Source organism: Vanessa atalanta, chromosome 11 (assembly GCF_905147765.1).
Source record: "Vanessa atalanta chromosome 11, ilVanAtal1.2, whole genome shotgun sequence".
In the NCBI taxonomy this organism is placed as follows: Eukaryota; Metazoa; Arthropoda; class Insecta; order Lepidoptera; family Nymphalidae; genus Vanessa; species Vanessa atalanta.
The window spans coordinates 2,560,349-2,583,947 of record NC_061881.1 but is presented as its reverse complement, the minus strand read 5'-3'; the positions used below and the strand labels follow the sequence as shown (position 1 = coordinate 2,583,947).

At 31.9% G+C, this 23,599-nt stretch overlaps 4 protein-coding genes across 4 annotated transcripts; 1 reads left to right on the top strand and 3 right to left on the bottom strand.

The window, feature by feature from the left end:
* Nucleotides 1-43: 43 nt before the first annotated feature.
* LOC125067548 (F-box/LRR-repeat protein fbxl-1-like) lies at nucleotides 44-2,988 on the bottom strand. The gene is made up of 2 exons (XM_047676208.1): nucleotides 2,734-2,988; nucleotides 44-2,563 (listed from the first exon to the last, which is right to left on the bottom strand). The coding sequence occupies exon 2, from the start codon at nucleotides 2,529-2,531 to the stop codon at nucleotides 1,473-1,475; it is 1,059 nt and encodes a 352-aa protein (XP_047532164.1). The 5' UTR covers nucleotides 2,532-2,563; nucleotides 2,734-2,988; the 3' UTR covers nucleotides 44-1,472.
* Nucleotides 2,989-3,259: 271 nt separating this feature from the next.
* Nucleotides 3,260-4,133, bottom strand: LOC125067500 (cell wall protein AWA1-like). The gene has a single exon (XM_047676160.1). It carries the CDS (start codon nucleotides 4,131-4,133, stop codon nucleotides 3,276-3,278), a length of 858 nt encoding a protein of 285 aa, XP_047532116.1. The 3' UTR covers nucleotides 3,260-3,275.
* A 1,372-nt stretch (nucleotides 4,134-5,505) lies between these two features.
* Nucleotides 5,506-10,893, top strand: LOC125067549 (glutathione S-transferase 1-1). Its single transcript, XM_047676209.1, has 6 exons — nucleotides 5,506-5,586; nucleotides 5,802-5,945; nucleotides 7,294-7,427; nucleotides 9,653-9,719; nucleotides 10,252-10,455; nucleotides 10,543-10,893. The coding sequence occupies exons 2-6, from the start codon at nucleotides 5,805-5,807 to the stop codon at nucleotides 10,693-10,695; spliced, it is 699 nt and encodes a 232-aa protein (XP_047532165.1). The 5' UTR covers nucleotides 5,506-5,586; nucleotides 5,802-5,804; the 3' UTR covers nucleotides 10,696-10,893.
* Nucleotides 10,894-14,625: 3,732 nt separating this feature from the next.
* Nucleotides 14,626-22,148, bottom strand: LOC125067159 (carboxylesterase 5A). The gene is made up of 11 exons (XM_047675551.1): nucleotides 21,949-22,148; nucleotides 19,887-20,080; nucleotides 19,638-19,702; nucleotides 19,024-19,161; nucleotides 17,630-17,911; nucleotides 17,435-17,504; nucleotides 17,182-17,331; nucleotides 16,804-17,016; nucleotides 15,973-16,110; nucleotides 15,096-15,402; nucleotides 14,626-14,927 (listed from the first exon to the last, which is right to left on the bottom strand). Exons 1-11 carry the CDS (start codon nucleotides 22,134-22,136, stop codon nucleotides 14,666-14,668), a joined length of 2,007 nt encoding a protein of 668 aa, XP_047531507.1. The 5' UTR covers nucleotides 22,137-22,148; the 3' UTR covers nucleotides 14,626-14,665.
* Nucleotides 22,149-23,599: the final 1,451 nt, after the last annotated feature.

Here is a 23,599-nt window from a genome sequence, read left to right as displayed (position 1 = left end):
ATTTATGAAACGAATTCGAGTCTTGACACACTTTTTAAAGAACAATGGAAACAAAATATTATAGATATTTGTTTTACATTAAAAAGTTTAGTCATTTTGAAATTTCATTTTATTGTGTGTACGATAAACAACAGTACAAACGAAATAACTATATAATTAAATTGTATACACACAAGATGATAAGTAGACACTAAATTTCGTTAAAACGTCAAATTTGGGAATTTAAATAGTTTTTGTTTTGTACAATTGAATACTACCGTATAAAATTAGCAATTTAAAATACATAAAATACTGAGGTCAACTCATAGCATACAAATGATTTTCCGGATTAAGTCATCCGTGTTTCGACTTTTTATTATAAAATAAAAAACTTACAAAGGTACTTTTTATACTGATCAGACTAATTGATTCGAGTGGGTTTTTTCTTAAGTCAAGAAAGTGTTTATTATTAGCATAATTTTAAAGGATATTTAATACAATTTCTAATAAATGTCACACTGCATTAAGATTTGTATTAATATTATAATACTATATGTGGTAAATTCCATAATATTCTTTTATTATGTGTTATAAAAAGTATATTTTTTCTGGTTTGTATAAACCAATTATTTTAGCAACAAGTATATTACTTAGGCCAATATAAAATTGATTATTACATATTTTTTTCCTTTATAAGGCACTTGAATTTTATTTGACTATAAAATTTATCACAGAAACATAACCAAACATGCTGACTGTTTAAATATATACTTTTTAGCACATATTACTTTTGACGGAGAATTATGCTGTTATTGAATCTAATACATAATTTATTCAAACTTCTTTCAAAGTTTCTGTGATAAATCGACATTACAGACAAGGCGGAACTGCAAACATTTCTATACATCTTTCTATACATGTAAATTTATATCATACATAAATTATTATTTGTTGTTTAACACATTCTTAATACTCATTATTTTTTAAATACTGAAGTATTTTTATAATAATTTGGATTAGTAATAATTTCATCCAGTATTACAAAATTTTAACACAACATCCACGCATCCAGTGTATGCAAATATCTTATAACACTATTATTATGTCACATGCATCATTATTGCACATCTCGGCATTCATTTTACTAAAATAATAAACTTATTTTTTTGAAATAATATTGGGTATTTTTGTTTTACCAAGAAATAATTATAAAATTAAAAAATACATTACATACATCACGTAATTGATTAACAAAGCGACTCAATTGAACAGCTAATAATTTAGATTAATTCATTAGGTAATGAACATGTTGAAATCACTGTAATGATATTTACATTTAAATTATTATTAACACTTAAATTGATTTATTAATTTTAGTGAAAACATTTACGAAAATTAACTATTTATTGAAAGAAATACTTCTAATTTGTATATTATAGTATAGTCAAGGGGACGGATAACGAAGCTGCTTATGGAAATATGGACCAATTTAATTAATCGAGTAATAATTCAATTTTGAACATTCTTTGTAATTCTCCTCTTTTGAAGTCTGGACCTATTATAAATGGACACAAATAGAATGAGAGTTCCTTTAAGTTTGGCGCACTGGTTTTTATGACTTTAGCTACTTGCATAGTAACATGGTGACATCTTGAAAGACTTAAATATGTTAGGTGCTGGAATATATTATTCGAAAAATATGCCAGTAAAGCGTTTGTTGAGAAATATCCATGGCGTAATTTTAAGGACCGTAAATTCTTTAATCGGTAGAAATGTAATAAACTAGAATCAAACAATGTTTTGCAGGTCATTATGTGTAAGACTTGTAATGCCTTACATTTAGATATTGATGCAATTATATCATCATTCAATGTATCACCATAAATATGCAGAGCTCTTAAAGTGTTTTGTTTAGTTCTTAGCAAAGATTCGAGGAAGTCTGCAGGTATATTCTTCATTTTTTCCATATTAATACTTACTAAATTTATGCATTGTAGCATACTGTATAAGCTGCCATGGGTCAATGCAAAATTGGATAAAATTAGTGTTTCCAAATACTTCAACTTCTCAAATGGCAGGTGATAAACAAAATTACCATTTGCATTTTCAGCATTTTGTACTATCAGAGAGTTGCGGAAACTTAGAAATTTTAAATTAGGCCAATAGCCTAAATCATCAAAAATACAACTATCAACTTGAGATATACTTATTTCTAAGTGTGTCAGATTTGGACAGTAGCTAATAAGGGAAGACCTGACTTGTGAATACAATTTGAAGTACTGTAATTTTACATTTTTTAAATATTTAGCCACAAATGGCACAATGCTATCACTTATTTTCACATAATTCTTCATACATACAATGAGGCGTGTGTTATCCCATATGCAAGGTGTCAAGCAGAGTTGTTGCCATCTCACACAAACTTTAGCCACCGCCAGCAGTGATTCAAAATCAATCATAGAAAATATGTATATAAGTAATTCATTTGGTAGATCATTTATTGTTAACGAATGAGGGTACGGTGGCACACCTGTTACCTCGAGATGCACCATTCTTATTTGCTCTAGCCCACCCCTTGACAGTCCTGAAAATACGATGTACAAATAAAATTAATTATTTTATAAAGAAAAAAGACATATTAAACTTAAACTTTTGTATAATTGCTGAAAAAACTTTCAACATTTGTTGCATAAAAAATAGTTTGTAAATCAAATTTAAGAAGCTCCAATAACAACTATGATATGCACAGCATACCTTGGAATTACTTTGCTTCCTATTCGAGAATATTTAACTGTTTGCTTTAATAAAATCATAATTTTAGTAAGCTTTGCCTTCAATGTTTTCACGATTTATAAAAATCTTTTGAGAAGTATAGCACTTCACATGTGTATATAAACTTCATTTTAAAATCTAATACAATGCATTCTATTATTTTTTTAAAGAAATATTAAAAATAACTTTCATCTTTGACTTGATGCTATTTTCGTATGACGTATTACGATGTTCGTTGACAGTTACATATGACTGACTTTCGTTTGACGGCTGCGCTTAGTTTTAAGCAATCAATTATTTTAAAAATAAATACTATTTGTGTTTTGAATTATATAAAAGAGTAGGTTAAAAAAAACAACTACAATACACTAAATAAGCTATAAATATTTTTATTATTCCATTTTTATAAAGACATCGTAATCCCTTTAAAAAATACATATAAGCATCACTTCTATTAGTAAGTACATAGTTACATTGATTTAATATTTTTAAAATATATATAAGGCATATTTTAGTTATATATCTTAAAAAACAGGTGGTAAATACTTTGCTGCAGGTGTAAAAGCAGATCCAGACTTTCCAGAAGAGGAAATTACCGGGGGCAAGTACTCTTGGGTGGGTACGGATTGCACATTGCCTGTTGATATCACTGTTACTTGTGATTGGGTGTTCTGAACATTTGAAGTTTGCTGACCAGAACTTGGCGTCAAATAAGCGGAACTAGGGGGGCTTACTGGAGGAACATACGTTTGTGTCGGGCCGCTTACTTGTGGTGCAACATTGCCCCCGGTCTGTGCTACAGTCACGGATGGAGTAAGTTGTGGCGTAGAAACTGATACTGTCGGTGGAAGATATATATCAGATGGCATAACACTCGCTGTTCCAGATTGAGTATTTGATGATACGCTAATACCTATATTACCTCCTCCAGAATTTGTAGGTGGTAAATATTCTGGGGCCTTCGTTGAGACACCGGTAGATACGACAGAGCTTGACCCTGAAGACGAAGCACTGTAACCAGTAGATCCTGAATTGGTTACAGTTTGCAAGTCTGTATTCTTGTATTCATATCCTCTAGATCCTGATACTATAGATGTACTGCCTCCATTAGATATTGAAGCAGTGTTTTGTGTTCCAGCGTTGTAACTATATCCCGACGAACCACCTGAAGTCATTGTGGCGCTCGAGCTCGTGTACCCACTATTAATACTACCATCGCCAGCAGCGCCCGTTGATCCAATTACAGTATTTTGTGTCGCACCACCGTAATTATATCCGGTCGCACCTGAAATTGCTGTCGAAGTTGCTCCTGTTGAGCCTGTGTTGGAGTACCCGACGTTGCCGGTGTTGCCGCTGGTTGGTGCTGGATATGCATAGTACATTTGTTGTGCTGATATCCTGTCAACAGTTGTGGCTTGAGTCGAAGTCGAACCAACAGGAGAAGGCAAATTGAAAGATAGAGATGGACGGTCGTAAACATACCCAGCCTGACGACGTAATCGAAAGTTTTCCACTCCAAACGCAGCATTAGAGAAAAGACTATTAGGAATCGCTCCAACAATCAATAAATTGATTAAACACAAAACATATTGGACGCATGTGCCCATTTTGAAACAAATTCTCACTAGCGGTGCACTCTTAGGTAGACTTAATTTATAACTTTCATGAGAAAACACCTCGTGCTATTACGCAACAAACACCCTCAACCCTACTACTGCTCGCTGAGGATATTGTTAATACCAACTTTATTTGTTTTATTTCTGTTTATAAAAGTTTAATCATTTTATTTTACGTTAAATTAAATACACTCACATCTATCTCACTTTGAAATACATAAAAATACAGGTACCATTTTTTAATAGTATATTATGAACCTAAAGATTCAATTGGACTTAACGTTAATTTCTACATATAACGTTAAATTATACTTAAAGTCTTGGTCATTCAAATAAATGATTAGCAAGGAAGTTATTGGTGACTGCCCATCTGATTATCGTTTTTGATCTAGAAGTATTGAAAGAATGAATTCAGTAACTTAGTCCCAGACATTATAAAATGAATTGAGTTTTAATAAATTCATTGTAGTGTTTATTTACAAGGAACCCATCTTGTGGTTTTTAATAAATTACGACAAAATTAACCTCTCGTCGGTTTGTATAATTTATAACTAACAATTGCCACAGCATCTATTTACTTTCAATTATGTCAAGGTGTTTTATTAATCGACTTTAGGTATTTTTTTTATTTCGGGATTCAGTTTTTATTTGAGTTCAGGATTTTTTACCATACAATTACAGCCCGTAAATATTACACTACTGGGAAAATACCTCCCATTCTAGTTAGAAGATTAGGATCTTGATCACACTGCTCCAGCGCCAGTTATCGGATTTACATATTTTTACAAGAGACAGAAATTCATCAGACCCATGTTTGATAAATAATTGTCAGTTTAGTTGAGGTCTACGTATACGTTTTATCCATTTGGTCATTTTGCATTTTTACCTTTATATTATTTAATTTATTTTATGTTCTAAAAGCGTTGTATGAAGTATGTCAATAACCTTACTATACGACAAACTTAAGTTCATGCAAAATAAGTCGATAGAAATATATTTAACCCACCTGTAAAATGCAAATAAATGTAGGTGTCTATTTTCGTTTATATAAAGAAGTATTGACATTTATTAATGGAAAATAAGAATATTTTAATACTATGATTAAATATAATAAGATAAAGTGCAAGAAATAAAAAATCACCGAGGCCAAGTGAATGGAGCTAGTCGTGTTTAGTGTTGGTTCTTAGACACTCGTCCATTCTGTGCAGGCATTATTAAGGTATTAAAAAGCATAAATGATTTATTATATTTATATAAAAATGTATACGTTATGTATGTATAAAATTCAAGGCTTATATATTTGGGTATACTTTGGGTTGCGGTACATAAATACCGAGAAACAAAAAATAACTTTAACATACATAATTCTGTTTATTAAATCGAAATAAAATGTATGAAATCATTTAAAAATCTATTTTATTTTTATTTTTACAGAATATGGCGCTTAAGTTATATGGCGTGTCAGATGGTCCGCCGTCTTTATCAGTTAGACAAGCTTTAAAATGGTTAAATATTCCTTTTGAGCTGATCAACGTCGACTTTGGAAAGGGTGAACATATGACGCCTGAATATGCACAGGTACGAGTTTTGAAGAATATAATACTCTTGCTATTTACATATAAAATTAAAAACTATTAAAACATATATATGTATCATTACAGTGTCAATAACTAGAAAAAAAAAAACAATTGAAAGAACGTTTTCAAATGATTAGTAGTACTTAGTATTTTACTAGGTTTAATGTTTCTATAAATTTGCATTGTAAATCTAAGTATTTATGTCCAACGCGAATGGTAACTAGGTACTTACATATTATTACTTTCACTGGAATCAACGTTCGTAATACGAGAGAGTTGTTTAGAACCTGATTCACATAACACTGAAACACCCATAACTGCTTTATTTAATTTTAATATAAAATTAACAACTCAAAAACAATATTATTAATGTCGATATTAAATATATAAGCACCAACCTTAAGTTTTTATTTGTCTGTAAAATTTCGTGATCCACGATTAATTTAACAAGATTAAGGTCCAGTTTCACCATACCCTGTTAAATATTTAACGTATTGTTAAGTCAGTTAACGGACTGTTAAAGTTATCGAGTGTCCCACCACGAGTTAACGCGTGTTTATTTGTTATAACAAGCCGTTAAATTTAATCACCGCTGTAGACGTCCGTTAGACCGTAACAGACAATTAAACTCAAGATGGACGCTGCGTACAATTTTATTTTCGAAAATAATGTTTTAGAAAATTTAGATTACTTAGACACAATAGTGCGACGCGTGTTAAATTCTTCCGCTAGTTTCTTCCATCCTTCATTTTTGATCGCAGTAGTTACTGCGTCCTTAGATCCTTGTATTTTGTAACTAAATGAACAAGGATTTCCTTTTCATTTGACGAAAAATTCGGTCCGCGTGTTTTCTTTGACATAGTTATTTATATTCAATAAGAAGCACACCACAAACACAATCAAAGAGCACAAAATAATGCTGCATAACCTCAGCTCAAAAATAAATATTACCATGTTATAATTATTTGACGTTTCAATCGGTTTAAATCAAAAGTAGTTAACATTTCATTGAAATCACTCGGAGCTAACGATTTTTGAAATTGGTCGCGCAGCACAACAAATGACGTATTATACGACTAGATAAAATATTACCGAACTTCGTCTAAATGACATGTCACAAATAAGCATTTCAATTTGGTTGCTTAAAATAAGAGTGAGTATCTTACAAGCCATTCAGTTAAATGTTCTGTTTAATAACGGCTTGTTAAATTTTGTTCCTGGGACATTTAATGATATAACAGCCCGTTAATTATTAACAACTCATTAGTAAATTACTGATTAAGATTTAACAAACATAGTTTGGTGAAATTAGACCTAAGTGTGTACTTGATACAGAATTTTACTTTCAGATGAATCCACAAAAAGAAATACCTGTATTGGACGATGATGGATTTTTTCTCGGGGAAAGTAATGCTATATTGCAATATATTTGCGATAAATTTAAACCAACTTCAGAACTGTACCCACAGGACCCTAAATTGCGGTAAATCAATCAGCATATACGCAATGCAATGCAGCAAATGCGTGCAGTATAATCTATACTAGTAGCACAAATATTAGAAATAAGCTTTTCTTATATTGTGTGCCCATCTTGTTTTTAAAAATTGTATTTTCTCTTGTAGAACACATACATTTACTTCACTTACAATCTGTATCTTTGTAAACATTTTAAGAAAGTGTTAGGAAGCCTTATTTATAAAGTAATATATGATGCCGATGAGATTTATTTAATGCCTTTTGCTGGGCATTAAATAAATCTGAAAAATGGTGCAAGATCAACGGAATTCAAAAAATAATAGTCTATAATCACCCTCGGACGAATCCGCGTCGATTGGTCTCGTACCAATAGGTTTTACTGGTTTTCACGTGTTTGACGCACAAGGAAAAAAAATTATTATAAAATAGTAAAATTTGAAAGGAAATAATACTGCAGGTTAAAAAGGTATATATTTTACATTGGCAATTAAACTATTTTCTTCAAATTTTATCATACCTCCAGAGGGAAAGATATAAATATAGGTAGTTCCCTTGATAAATTTTACTTCCGACTTTAAGATTGCGGTAATTTTCTATATTTTCATTACGTTGCGAAATATAGAAATAAATATAAAAATATATTGCGCAAGATATTCATTTATAAAAAAATATCGTAAGGACTTATGTTAGAAAGAAAGCTAGCATTAATTTATAAGGCGCATTATTGGTTTTTAACAATTTACGTAGTCTACGACTAGAATCAGTTTTAAACAATATAAATATTCTACACTACCAAATAAAAACATTTCACATTTTGGTTTGAGACATTTATTAATTCTTAACCCTTAAAACAATAAGATGCTGAACGTATTTTTTTAAATAAAAAATACTTCTAAGGGTCTATAAGGTATGCTTCAAAAATTTAATTTTAGTCAATTTTATAATTTATTTTCGTGATGTGCAAATCAAATGTTCTAGACCATACTTACAACCGTACATATATACATACATACCTACTTAAAATGTATTGCATCATACATAAGTGGGTACCTTGTCTGGATGTTCGGACCGATTACAAAGACTTTCAAATGGAAATTTAATGCAAACACTGTCCATAATGTATCTATATGTAGGGCATACTATCTTATCAGTTGACATCGATCCATATTGTAAATTATTTTAACACAAACCGTAGTAGATACCTATTACAATGTAGCGCAGATAACAAGAAAGATTTGTATTATTAGACTTTTTAATTTAAACACGAATCCGGTGAATACCAATAACGGTTTTCAAAATGTAATTTTTATTGACATAGTTAATAAGATAAAATTACATACAATTCGATTGTAATATTAGAAAAACTATACATAAAGAAAAAAATAACTAACATAAACTATCTATCGTAATGTTAAATACTTGTCATTTGAAAACCTTTATCACAAAAACCTTTATCACCTTTTTAAAAAAAGTTTTATGGTTAATAGGTCCTTCTAAAAATTATGTATAAAACATAGATATAAATCAATATAAAACTAACTAGATAGCCGCTATACGATATTAAATGAGAAAATATGTTATATGTATACCTCCATCGTATTTGTTGTTTTCATAAGCGCGCGGAAGCTTAGACAAAGCAAGCATTCGAATACAATATATTGAAGTGAGAAAGAAAAATCCTTTAAAGTCTTATATTAAGGTGATCCGGATTTATTGATATCTGTTCAGGTGACAGGTATGAACAATAGCAATAACAGCTTATCAATTCTCTTCCAAAACCATTGTACCCAGCTCCAGCTCCACATTCTATAGAAATTTTATAATTAAGACAGATTAAGCTTAGCTCAGCAATGATAGAGTTTTCTACGCCTTGGCACAATGCTTCGTGTATATATAGAGCATTGACTGTATTCGGTGATGATAACATTGTGACGTAATAAAGTTTAATTACTTGAAAATGATTAATTCGTAAGTACACTCTCCGAAGAATAGTCTGTAGGATACACCCAACTCTACACACAACTATTTGACGATATTGGGTTAAGGGTCGTAACATTTAAAAAGTAATTAAGTCGTAATACCTATAAAAATACCTCCTAACAAATCTAGATCGGAACTGAGTCCTCATAAATGAATGTTTTATCAATAAAATAAAACGCAGTGTGAACAGGACAATGAGACTGCAATCATTATAATAACAGGATAAAATTAATTTGTATAAAATTTTTCCAGAGCGATCGTGAATCATCGGCTTTGTTTCAACCTTTCAACATATTACGCTAATATATCCGCATATACCGTAAGATTTATTTTTAAAATATTTTTTTCTATGTTAATAAATTTATTTTTATTAACTTTAAGTAAATAAAACAGAAAATCATATAATTATTTGGTGTATTTAACATAACAGGAATAAATTGATGTCATAGCTTCGTAATATAAAAAATAATCAAATTTCGTTGTGGTAGAAAAAGTAGTTCTCAGGAAACTAGAAAATTGTATTGTTAAGGAGCTCCAACAGGTTTAATTCGACCCAGTACAGGTGTGTTCGACCGCTGGTAGTGGTTTGGGTCACACATACCATTTATTCTATCGCTAAAAAGAACATATGTTTTTAACACAAAAACGTGCGTACTCTTTAGCTGAAGGGTGAGCTAAGGATGTCTTAGTCCTAGCAACACACAAGGAAAATAACTTCTTAGATCCAGATCTAAGCTGCGCACTATAAGTTTATTAAGTCGTTTATACTTCTAATAGTTTTAGTATCTACGGGCGAAGATGCTAACACATTACCAATATCATATTTAATTTAAACTTAATATTTTTTTTAGATGGCACCGATTTTCTTTGATTATGAACGCACTGACCTTGGACTTAAGAAAGTCAAAATGGCTCTTGAAGTGTTTGAAACCTACTTGTCGAAATTGGGAACGAGTCACGTGGCCTGTGATCATCTTACGATTGCAGATTTCCCCCTTTTTAATTCCACCATGACTTTGGAAGCTATCGGATTCGACTTCAGTAAATACACAAAAGTAAATGCATACATTTTATTTGATTACACTAACAATATAACATTAATTCAACAACAACAAATTAATCTCACACATGATTTATTCCAGATTTATAATTGGTACATTAACTTTAAAAATAATTATCCGGAACTATGGAAAATATCGGAAGATGCGATGAAAGAAATTCAGCACTTCGCGTCAAATCCTCCGGATTTGAGGAATCTTAACCACCCTATTCATCCGATTCGTAAAGTAAATTAAATAAATAGTAAACCAATATTGTCGCTATTATTTGAACTGTGTTTACATAATTATTTAACCAGAAACGCATTTTTTCAAATATCCTAAACAGGCGTTGGTGCAGCAGTCTTTGTGGTTCATGCACTGAAAGAAAAAGGTTATTAAATATATTACGTTTAAACGCATATTTTTAAATCTTAACTCAGTTTCCATATTTCTCTTTTATTAGCATTATAAGATGTTAAGCAAATTGCTAACGATTGTTTTATTCCGTTACTTTTAAAGTATTGTATTTATTAGTATTGTCATATTTTTGTATGTAATGTAAATAATAATAGACAGTATCAAAGGTGTATACATATATATACTCATTAATAACACAATCCCGTAAATTCATTAACAAACTCTTTCAAAAACATTTTAACAAACTTACAGCTCAATTAAAAAAAAATAGATGATTTAAGACTTACGAAGGTCACATTATATTTGAAAAGTTTGTAATGTACATTTGTTAATGATGTTTCTTATAAAAATAGTTTTGATACAAATACGTATACCATATCTTTTGATTGAAATAATATATTATATTTACAAAGCTATTGAAACACATAGTTAAAATTCACAACAAGCCTGTTGTTATTAATGTTTGGGCATGGCGAATTATTTTCTTTTTAATCAGAACACATACATATAATCGCAATTTATTTAATAAAAACAAGTCAAAACATCATCCTAATACGTACAATACGATAATGGATTTTGTATCAGTCAGATCGCACTGAATAATATTTAATTAAATGGAAAAAAGTGAACTTACGAATTCTCCTATTGCTTTGCACTTTTTGTTAAGTGGGATTTCTGGAGTAAGCACTTCTGGATCGAGACTGAGTTTATTGCCATCGATTAAATCTTGAGATGCTGGTACTTCCTTAGTAAAGACACTATCAAAGTTTCTACCTCTTATTATGTATCCGCATGATAACTCAGTGAGGCATACAAAACAAACAAGTAATAAAGCAAAACTTGCACGAGACATTGTGGTTAGAAATTTGCGTATGACACTGACAAACAGTCGCCGACTGATGCAGGGTGAGGTGGAGACAGCTATTATATGTACTTCACATACTGTTACACACCCGCATAAATGCATCACTGTGGTAATGTACAGATAAAGTGTTGGGCCCCGTTACCAATATTGATAACACAGGATGCTATTTTTAAAACCAGTTATTTAATGTTTGTTGTGATTGAACTTACAAGTGTATCGGATTGCGTGGCTAACTGTAAATATATTTTCGTCGTGTTTCCACTTTTATTGATTACCTGTTGGAAATTAAATTGCTATTGGTGTATTTTTTTCTAAAGAATGTGTTGACGTTGACTACACTTTAATTTTTAGCAAGTAACCCAGGGGACATTTCTTTTTTCTTGTAACGGTAATGACACGTTCCCGGTTTTTTTTCGCATCAATATCGACTATTTCTCACAAAAAATAACCTCAGCTTAATCGTAACTAGCTAATCTTACCAATTCTACTTATTTATATTGGTTACGATGCGACTCCGATTATACTCTGATCCAGCTTTGACCGAACCATAACTGAACCGTTGCGTTTGTTGAATAGGAAAATGAACAGCTGCGATTGCTTCGATTCGATTGCGGTAAATACTAAATTGTGGCCCAGGTTGTTGTATATGTGTACGTGTGTACTTTATACCTACTTCTTTATGTTTGTTCATAAAAACTTCTTTCATCTCGTATATTCGTATGTCTCCGTTAATTATTTTGTCTTTTATTCGACCTGATTAGAATTTAATTATTTTTTTTGACTACATAAACATTACATTAACAAACATACATTACGCGTAATCTAAATTTGCCGGCCCTAAGTAACACGTTTAGACGTTTCAGAGACGTTCAAACATTTTGAACGTTTTGAACGTCAAATTTTGAACATAAAAATTATAATTATCAAATAAAAATAAAAGTAACTGTAAGCGCTTTATTTGTGTATTAGCAACTCTGGATAAATTATTGCCAACTTCAGCTCCTAAAAACTTTATTCGCGCTGCCACTCGTAACTAATTTCTTTAAAACCGGCAAACTTACGAGCGTATTGTATGTATGTATGGTATGTATTGAGCGTATTAACAATACTTACAGGACTTTAAAAATTAATGCAGCATGAGAATAAAATGTACTTATATACTCATCAGGAACGAGACTTTGAATAAGCAATTAAACCTCATTTTTCACACATAATTTTGACTGTATAAAAACAAATGTAATGATTAATCTATATATACAAAATATCAACCTTTACATGACAAACTGTGCGTAATAGGTAAATCAATTAACGTTACCTACATAAATTACAAGTAGAGCATTCTACTTTATATTTTCTATTTCTAGTGATACAAATTTCTAATTTAACATAGCGTGTTATTTTTAGTTTAAAACAGTGATAAAGCCACCTGTAAATCGACGATTAGCTTTGTCGTTCCTGTAGTCATTCCGTCACAAGGCATAGCCCATGGGACTCACAAGTCGTATTGACAGACATTATGACATTTAATTAAAAAAAACAATTAACGTAAGCAGATTTTTGTCCCAGTGATTGTGGGTCGATAGCTGCACATTAACTACGTCTGTATGAGGAAATGAAAAACGTAGACAAAATTAAAGTAAATTGTTATCGACAAACTCCAATTCTAACTGAACTAATGTATACTATTTGATATTAAAAAGTTCATTTAAAAAAGGTTTCATCATTTTGGCGCCAAATGTAGATGAGTGACTTGCAGTTACGATGAAGTGAAATCAAAACAAAACCTGTTATAGGTTTCGAAATTCCTAAAAAATCTTTTGAACTTGAAATAGTACCTACTAAATAAAATAAGTTTATTTGTACTGTCGAGGCAGTAGACAAAAAAAAACATTTTATACATGTTTATCTATGTATAGAATATTTTGTCGTTGAAATAATCTTGCGAAAGGACAAGCTTAGTAATCGTAATAATAATCAAGGTCAACTAATAATTGTTGTAAGTATATCGATGCTCTAAAGATAAACGTGCTAAGTAAAAAAAAACTATTTTATTGTCTAATGTACTCAATCATAATGCTCTTTGGTTTGCACTTTTCAGTGAAATTTATATATTTTTATTTAATTTTTAAAGTGTAAATTTGCCTTAACTAACATTTATCACAAATAGGTTAATGGTAGTTATTTCCCATCACCAAAATTACAAATCGTGATAAACGCACCTATGTATTTCGCTAGTACTCGCCATTTACAATGAATCTAAGTATTTTTGTTATTTTTTCAACATTGGGTTTCTGAAAGGCATTAAATGATGACAGTCTTACTATGTCAAATGAACAAATAATTTAAGTTTGTGTTATTTAACATTAGGTTGGCTGTCCACAGTCCACTCAATCAGAAAATATCACCAAAAGCCCTAATATATTATGCATAAAGAGTAAAGTGATCATAATGGTGTAATTTTAGTGCACAAAAGTCACACATTTTTTGAATTCTAAAATATAACAAATTATGATAGATACAAATACAGATACATAGTTGACATAACAAAATACATACCTAACTAAATATAGGAAATTCATACATATTCCCTATCCCTATTCAAAATATTAAGTTTCAGAAGCTTAAAGTATTTTAACACATAAAAATACAACTTTTAAAAGGAAACGAATATTACTTAAAATATAAACAAAAATCTAACAATATTCTAATAACTAATACTTAAAAGCAAATAGTTGATTGCTCGAGAGAATCTACTGACTGTATCTATACAGGAAGTTTTATTCATTAAATTTAGTTGAGTTCAAAAGGGAATATTGTATAACAACATATTTTTGGTCAGTCTGTACAAATATTAATGTTATATAAATTATAATAATATACATAATATAAAATAAAATATTTGGTAAAGTATATGGATTTATTTATTTAAATTAACAAATATAATCACAAAAACCCGAAAGGGTTGCTGAAAGGTTCGCTCCACATGGGTTTTACCGATGGATTCTTTTGGTTTTTATTCTTTGATTGTGTTAAAAACGACAATCCTTGGTTAAGTGTTTGATCAGCGAGTTTATCAATCCCAGCTACTTTATCCAATGGATTATTCAAGAGCTTTGGAAGATTAAGAATCTGACCTAATACATTTTTACAAACCGCACCAGTAACTCTGTCAGCCATGTTACCCCAAAGACCCATTTGACAGAATCTGAAATTTAAAGAATAGTATATATCTTTGAATAATTAGGTAGATTTATACAAACGAGTTTTACTTTTCACCTGGCCATGAAACAAATTATAACTTTATTTATGCTATGTTAAAACGAGACTGACTTTATGTTGATGAGAATAAATTTCTAGGACCTTTTATACGCACCTGAAATTTTTGTCTAAAGTTATTTTGTCAGTAATCTTAAGATATTGTTCATTTTCTGCAGAAAAGGGCAAGAATCCAAAAATATTTGATATTTTGGTCATATTTTTGTTCTCTGCCGGCATTTTATGAGCAAATTTCACGATCAGGTCCACAAATGATTCTCGGACTTTGGCGTCCATTGACGAGATTTGCCCGCCAACAGGTTTCCCTTCCTCATCCAGCGGTTCGAAGAGGTAAGCCAATTCATCGCCATGAGCCGGACCCTTCACCTTTTTGTCCATGCCCTCTGTAGGATTGTCTGCTCCCTCTGTTTTTAATATTATTTATTATTTAATATATAAGTATTTTAAATTAAATAAGACTTAAAACATACTATCTAATCACTATGATATCTCTCTGATGTATGTAAATGTACATGAAATAAAGAGAGAAAAATATATTTTTCTCTTATGATATAATAATGAAATATAACCTATACCTAGAAATATGTATATTGTATTGAATAAAATATTTTAAAAAAATCAGTCAGAGTGGACCACGTCTTTCAAAAAGAGAGAGGATCCCCAACTCCAGCGAAGATTTGCTGTAGTGTAGTGATTTGTTTAGTAAAGAAGAAAAATTGTAAGCCGCCACACACACACACACAAAATTTGATAATAAAATTGGTTTGAAATTTTTCGAAAATCTCTATGTTACTATTGCTAGCAGTACCACATAACCGTCGATTAAATGATAGTCTGGTGTTTTATCCTTCTGTAGTTTGACGATGTATTATATTAGATCACAAGAATATTAAAAGATTTACACGATTACAATTTTTCAATGTGCAAGCTGGTAAAAAATATACCAGTATTGTTTTTGTATTATTTTTACTTACGGGTAATAGCGAGACCAGGAAGGAAGTGATTGCCCTTGCTGAGGTTCCCGACGTGCTCAAAACTGTACAGGAAAGCCGGCGCTCCCGTACTCCACTCTTTAACGCTTTGGTAAGCGGGAAAGTTGAATAAGGCGTCTCCTATAAAATAACAATAGAAAATCAACTATCTAATTATTGTTAAATCGTTTTATAACAGATATATTGTTAGTTGTCTTTGTTAGTTTAATAAAAGCTTTTGAATTTTTATTTTACATTTAGATTTAGCACCTATGGTAGGATTTTGGGACATAATCATTTCTTCACACATATTTAATCTACACTTACAAATTACTAAAAATCGTGTTATACAATGTTATAAATATTTATATAGCACGTTAATTTTATAGCTACCTAATAAAGGTGCTTTAGAGAAAACAACTTTTTGTTTTAAACTCGTTTTGATACTTCAACTACTATTACGATTTGTATTTTTTATAAAACATTAAAATTTTTCATAAATCTATAAAGCTAAGCTCATTATAACCATAATAACAAAACATAATTGTAATGTAAATGTTATTTTAATGGCTCATTTTTAGGAGGAGATTCATATAAAACTACCGTTTTAAAAACACACATTTGAAAATAACATTTCAATATCTAACCTCATGTTCATCAACGAACAACAAACTTTATAAGTTAATGATAAAACAAAAATATTAACAGAGATAAACTAAAATTTAAAAATATTTCTAATTAGCTGTGAAAATGACTCTCAAATAGAACGTTGGCAGATTATGCGATTACCAATTCTATTAGAATACTTTGCATGAATATAAAACAAACAAAAACCTGTAGCTTCAACAATTTCGCTGAGTCCATCTACAGCTTTCAAAGAGCTGTCGAATATTGCCTGGTAGTAATCGGGCAGAGGCAAAACACTTTGCACGCCAGGAAGTAGTTTTTGAATATCGGTCACCGCGTCTCGGAGACCCCCGATGAGATCTTTCTTGATAAAGTCTTTCACTGCCGTTAATTTTTCGGTCAGGAATTTATTGTATTTACCTGGAAAGTAACATTTATAAGATGTTTGTGGAAATTGCTCGAACACAACACAGAAATTTTCGATAATTATTCTATAAAGTTTATGTACGTACATACTTAACGTTATCACAAGGTAATCAGTTTGAAATACAATCCAATTAAAAAGCAAATCGCTACCAATCTTACCGAACACAGCCCTCGAGGTTTCGGCGGACACGACGCCCGTGAGCATGGGGACACACTGCTGTTTCATCTTTAACGATTTAGCCGGCGCTTCGTAGACCAGAGGCGGTAATGCACGTCTATCATCCTCACCTTCCACGCGAGCTCCTGAACCTGTACGAATACTTGCATAAAATCCTCAAACCAGATACAATGCTGTTTCATTTGTTTAATCAATTTTATGAAATAGCGATAATGTATTTATGCTAGTAATTACCCGAACGGCCAGAGATATCATCTAAAAACGCTTTTGTGTCTATCATATCCGTACTGATTTCCTTATCCACCTGTTGGAATAAAAAAAATAAAGCAAAATTAAGAGTTTCAATAAGCCTTAAACATCGACCTCGAAATTCAAACCTCCGTTTTAAGTAAGCTATTTTATTAATATTCCTTAAATAAATAATCGTACCAGCACGATCTTTTCCGCTGGTATTTTTCTCAAACAAATGAGCAGTTGCTCGGCAGGAGCTTTTGGACATCCCGTTTTTTCGGCCAAAGTTTCCGCGTGTTTGTTGGGATCATCTCTAATCGCTCCTGGAGACAGAGGTGCTCCAGACAAAGCAGCTACTCCAGTGGCAGATCGACCTTCAGGGGACAAGGCAAGAAGTGAAGCAGCGCTTCCTCCTGAACCTTGACCCATTACGACCACTCGGGATTTATCTCCGCCAAAAAATTCAATATAATCGTTGATCTGTAATTATAATATATTTGCTAGCGAATGTTTACATTAAGTTAAATAATTGAAGACTCTAAACTATTTTAAATATTTGGAACAAAAAAACTTACAAACATTACATTATTGACTGAATGAGCTGAATCCGCGATTCCACCAGCGTGGAATCCAGGTTGTCACGAAAATTAATGGCTATCTCGCTTTTTAACGTTTACGTAATTTTATAATAATAATTCGTATTTTAAAGATTTTATATATATATTAGGAAGCAGCGTGAGCTGCATTGGGCCAGCAGTGGACTATGGTCTCAGTCCAATGCCGTGAAGAAGGCCTTGTCCAGAATTGCTGATATATTTAATAGGGTACTTTCAGTCGTGAAAAATAAATAAAATTTGATAAAAATTAAAATTCATATAGAAATATACTTAAATATTCTGATATTGAACCATAAAAGCACATTATTGGTTTATAACTTTAAAATAAAAGTCGTAATTATTAATCTGTACATCACGTAACCTAACACGAGCCGCCACAGTGTGACGTCATGTAGGCAAAAACTATCAACTTTCAAAAGGGCAAAGTGGTATTACATTTTAATGAGGTGTTTTTTTTTATATTGAAATGATTCTCAGATAAATAGAATAGACTTTTAGTTAGTTTTCTAACCAAACATTCCTTCCTCATTCCAATATCATCTGGCATTATTTGCCCAAAAAACACCAAATCTTTATATCTGTTAACGTTGAATGAGTATCAGTCATACAAACACGACTGTTGTTTTTAACAATCTGACAAAATGACTGACAGCGTTTTACAGTGGAATAAAAAAAGCTTTAAAATGTAATTTAATTTTAGGGCAAGAAAGCGTGTTTATTTTGAAGAAATATTATATATTTTTTTGGGTTTTATTAGGAAAAACAACATTTCAAGTACTTATTCAAAGAGTTGAATACCCTATTATTAGAATGTGTTAAACTAAATGATTTAAATAATTGTAATTCAAGTTTACATCCATCATCAACATAAATCACGTTATATTGAAATGTCTACTTGGATACGTACCTAATCCCCAAATTAAGTTGAAATATTAGGTAATTTTAAGCCAAATTAATTGCAATAGTATTACTTACCCATGTCATAGCAGCTCGCAGATCAAACAGACCTGTGTTTCCTGATGCATCCCTTTGCCCTGTACTCAAGAAACCAAGAGATCCTAAACGATATTGAGCAGTAACTACTATTGTATCCTTTTGAGCAAAATGTTGACCCTTAGGAAAAATAACATGTTTTAATTACTACCCATATATTGAATTAGCTGAAGCCGCGGCTTCGTATGCGTGGAATTCATATCTTCAAGAATTCGCTCTCAACCCTTCATCTACAACTTTATTTCTTTGAATTCTTTCGCATTTTTAATATTAGGATAGATTAGTATTAAAATAATATAGCGTTATTTAATACACGCTGGTGTACAGAATGTGTTTAAATGCATTCTGCGAGTTAATAGGCGTTAGCACATCTTGTTAATGTAACGATCGCGTCCTGGCAATTTATTTGTTACATGGAATATTTGTAAAAAAAAAAATACAAATTGACAAAAAAAAAACAAGTTCTTCTCGGGTCAGTATAGGTTATTTTTCAGATAGACGGATTAGTTTTTAATTTGACAATGATTAGGTACCGGAGTGTAATTCAAATAATATTGAATAAAGTATTTTTTCAAATAACAGTAAAGAATACTTACTCCATAGGGTGCAATAGAGCCTGTTCGATAGTTACCGCCATGAATAAATAAGACAACAGGACTACCTGAAAGAAACATTGAACTAAAATTAATGAAATATTCATAAACAAGTACGTAATAACGTTTAAATTCTGCAACTTTATTTATATAAAGTAAAATACAATAAATTATATGTAAGTATATTTCATATTTTTTCCAGTTAATAAATATTATAATTACTTATGATTAATTTAGTTTTAGCATTTTTACCTTGTTCGTCTCCTGGCATTTTAGGGGAGAAAATATTAAGACATAAGCAGTCCTCGTGGCCTACGACACGTCCCGAACCTTGAGGGTCAAGTTGTGGACAAGGCCGGCAATTCGTTTTGGCCGACACCTCACCCGCGAGGTATCGGCGAACTGGTCGCTGAAACCTTCTAGGACCCAACGGTGGTTCTGCATATCTATAAAAATTACACTATATTTAAGTACATCACTTTAAAACGTATTTAATTAATGGTTGCTTTTAATTTAGAAAAAACCCATAAATTTCCCTTTTTAAATTGTTTTTTTTTTATTTTTATAGGTATCAGTAACTGAAAATATAAAACTAAATATTTGACATTGCCTTTTGATAATATGTACTATCTACGGAACTGCTTATCGCGGCATCCGTTAACTTTGCGATTTTGCATTAGCGGAATATTAGCATTAGCTAAATTAGGTATATAATAGATTATTGAAGTTTGCAATTATTATTAGTAAATATATTGGAAACAACATATTTAGCATTAAATTATTTAATATAGAAGAGCCGAGATGGCCCAGTGGTTAGAACGCGTGCATCTTAACCGATGATTTCGGGTTCAAACCCAGGCAGGCACCACTGAAATTTCATGTGCTTAATTTGTGTTTATAATTCATCTCGTGCTCGGCGGTGAAGGAAAACATCGTGAGGAAACCTGCATGTGTCTAATTTCAACGAAATTCGGCCACATGTGTATTCCGCCAACCCGCATTGGAGCAGCGTGGTGGAATATGCTCCAAACCTTCTCCTCAAAGGGAGAGGAGGCCTTTATCCCAGCAGTGGGACATTTACGGGCTGCTTATGTTATGCTTATGTATTTAATATGGAAAGGCAGACAAGCAAATGTTCCATCGGAGGGTAAGTGATCACTACAAATCGTCTTCCAATTCCGTCCGTTCCGAAGGGAAAAAATCTTTTCTTATTTTCCGAAATATTACTTAACTATAATACTTCTTATTAGTTAGTCTATTTTAATGAGTAGTATTATACATATAATAAATACTACTAATTAAAATTCGTACACACTTGGTACCTACAATATGTAAAACGGAGAATCGTCAAATTTCCAAAATGCATTTTGAGGTACTCGTTTATATTATTATATTAATGTTACACATACGGAGATACCTAAAATTATATAATATTCTAACATGACTAACGATTACTTATCAATTTTTCAAACACATTTTGCAGAGGTAAAGACAAGGATTAACAACATTAAGCTAACGCCCAACTTAAAACTCTTAAATCCTCTATTTAAAAGCTTTTATTTAACCTTACCTACCAAAAATATATAAATAGAAATGGGTAACTACTAATTACTAGGTACTTTATAAGTTTATAATATTAAATATTTCGTGTATCATGGAGACGGTTGTAACGATTTGACACTATTTTGAATTCCGGTAAACCGAAATTGGGAAATAAACACATTTTATTACAGCTGTAATTGTTAGAGCTGGGCATAACATTGCGCCCGAGTCATTATTATATTATATTTTTTATGGCATAGGTTGGCGGACGTGCTTATGGGCCACCTGATGGTTAGTGGTCACCACATAGACAAGGCGCTGTAAGAAATATTAACCATTCCTTACATCGCATATTCGCCGCCAACATTGGGAACAAAGATGTTATGTCCCTTGTGCCGTTAGTTACACTGGCTCACTCACCTTTCAAACCAGAACACAACAATAATAACTACTGTTGTTTGGCGGTAGAATGTCTGATGACTGGGTGGAACCTACCCAGAAGGGCTTGCACAAAACCCTAACACAAAGTTTTACCTTTTTATAAATTGGTTGCATAAGGTAATACTTTTTGACCGAGGCTTATCTCGCGTTTTAAGGGTTGGTCGTCAGGTGTAAGGTATAAAAAGTAGCTTTCTTCTTTCCTGGGGGTTCAAGATTGCTTCATAGCTAATTTCATCAAAATCTGTGGATTTGTTGTTAGAGCAGGCCGGCAGATAAACAGACAGGCTTTACTTTCGAATTTGAAAATTAGTACAGATGTTAAAAAATAAACCTTATTCCAGCAAAAATATAATATCCTCTTGTATCGTCCTTTATGCCTTCTAAGCGGCCGCTGTATCCATGTCTTTGCGTGAAGACTACTGCAGCATCGGGCTCTGGCGCAGCAGCGGGCGCTCCGCCCATAACCGCTGCCGCGGGCGATACCGCGAAGACCAGCGCACACAAACACAGCCACGACATCACTAACTTATAACCGGATTCGACAACCCACGTTCTTTTTTATACTAAAACACTATTACTGATATAGTTGAAATAATATAATTATAAAATAATATTTTTATCAACGGAAACCTAAAATAAAGTAAAAAAGATTATTAATCAGGACAGCATAAAACATTTTTTTTTAAATTGAAATTAGACTTGTCTTATAATTGACCAAGAAATAACAGGTTTTATACAAATATTTGTCCTCTTGCGAGACTCTAGACCCGCTTGCTAAATGTGATACACATATTAAATTATTTTGATGTGCAACCTTTTTTATGTGATAAAAAGAGTATAGCTTTAGTTCACAAACATTAGGTTAAAGTATGTAATTAGAAACAAGCCATGTCTCTATGCTGAATTTAATTTTATTAAGGTAGCCTTCGAATGAGTATTGTAGGTCCCGCTATCCTTAGAGGTCGTCGAAGGTGGTTTTAAGCCTTAGCCCGAAGCTATCCCAGCTCCCGTCCTTCTCAAGGCCCTCTGAAACAGGATATCTGTGGCACCAAAACAACGCGACCGTGGCTCCAGGATCAGGCCCAATTTTTTAAGCCAGGGGTATAAGGACTGTGGTATGTCAAGACGACGCCTGCGTCGTCTCCGCCGAGCGGAATCGGATCTTTCCCATTTCTTGATCCACTGTCGCTTTCCGGGCCATAACGGTCTCACAATATGAAGGGAGACCGAGATGACACCTCTCCCTGCGGTGACGTGACCGTCGCGGTCTCGTCTGATCTCGTGGACCAGCATCCGTCTCTCCACGTTCCAGACGGTTCACACCTTCTGCGTTTGTTGTATTTTTACAGCCGAAGTGTCTGGCGGTTTATAATAAAACAATATTACACTTAACTATTCATATCCATTTTAATTTTACTTCCAAAATTCCGATAAAAATTTCGTCGACTTTCAAAACGCCACTTTTACACAAATCCATATTGAATATTATAGATTAAAAGAAAATTATCTTCAGACACCAATTGTTAAACCTCGGATGATAGTTACATAGTGCCTTGGATATTTATTTGAGTTTACTCATTTAAAAAAAACGTTAACCGTAACATAACACTGTAGAATAACATATTTTCACTTAACAATAAACTTATTATTAAACTAACGTGTTGAATAATTTGGTAATTTTTTCCAAATGTATAGTTTCGTGGTAAATCCATAAACTATGAATTTAATTAAAATCCATAATCCATATCTGCATATGTGTTGTCGACTGAAAAATCATTATTTTTTAACGATTTATACAGACAGTGACAGATCTGCTTACATTCTAATTCCTACTTTAAAAATATATGTACCCGCTAAACCAAAATATATGGTTCCGAATCGATTACACAGAAAGTCAAATAAATTTTTATGATACAGTTGACAAACGATCAGGAGGCTCATCTCTTGGAAAGTGATTTCCACCTCCCAAAGACATCTACAAC

Coding starts and splice junctions, on each gene's coding strand:
- LOC125067548 (XM_047676208.1), bottom strand. CDS start 2,531: ATGGTGCATCTCGAGGTAACAGGTGTGCCACCGTACCCTCATTCGTTA.
- LOC125067549 (XM_047676209.1), top strand. CDS start 5,805: ATGGCGCTTAAGTTATATGGCGTGTCAGATGGTCCGCCGTCTTTATCA. Junction 7,428..9,652: donor CCACAGGACCCTAAATTGCG/GTAAATCAATCA, acceptor AAATTTTTCCAG/AGCGATCGTGAATCATCGGC. Junction 10,456..10,542: donor ACTTCAGTAAATACACAAAA/GTAAATGCATAC, acceptor GATTTATTCCAG/ATTTATAATTGGTACATTAA.
- LOC125067500 (XM_047676160.1), bottom strand. CDS start 4,133: ATGTACTATGCATATCCAGCACCAACCAGCGGCAACACCGGCAACGTC.
- LOC125067159 (XM_047675551.1), bottom strand. CDS start 22,136: ATGTCGTGGCTGTGTTTGTGTGCGCTGGTCTTCGCGGTATCGCCCGCG. Junction 17,505..17,629: donor CAGCGGAAAAGATCGTGCTG/GTACGATTATTT, acceptor TTATTCCAACAG/GTGGATAAGGAAATCAGTAC. Junction 15,403..15,972: donor TCCTGGTCTCGCTATTACCC/GTAAGTAAAAAT, acceptor TATTAAAAACAG/AGGGAGCAGACAATCCTACA.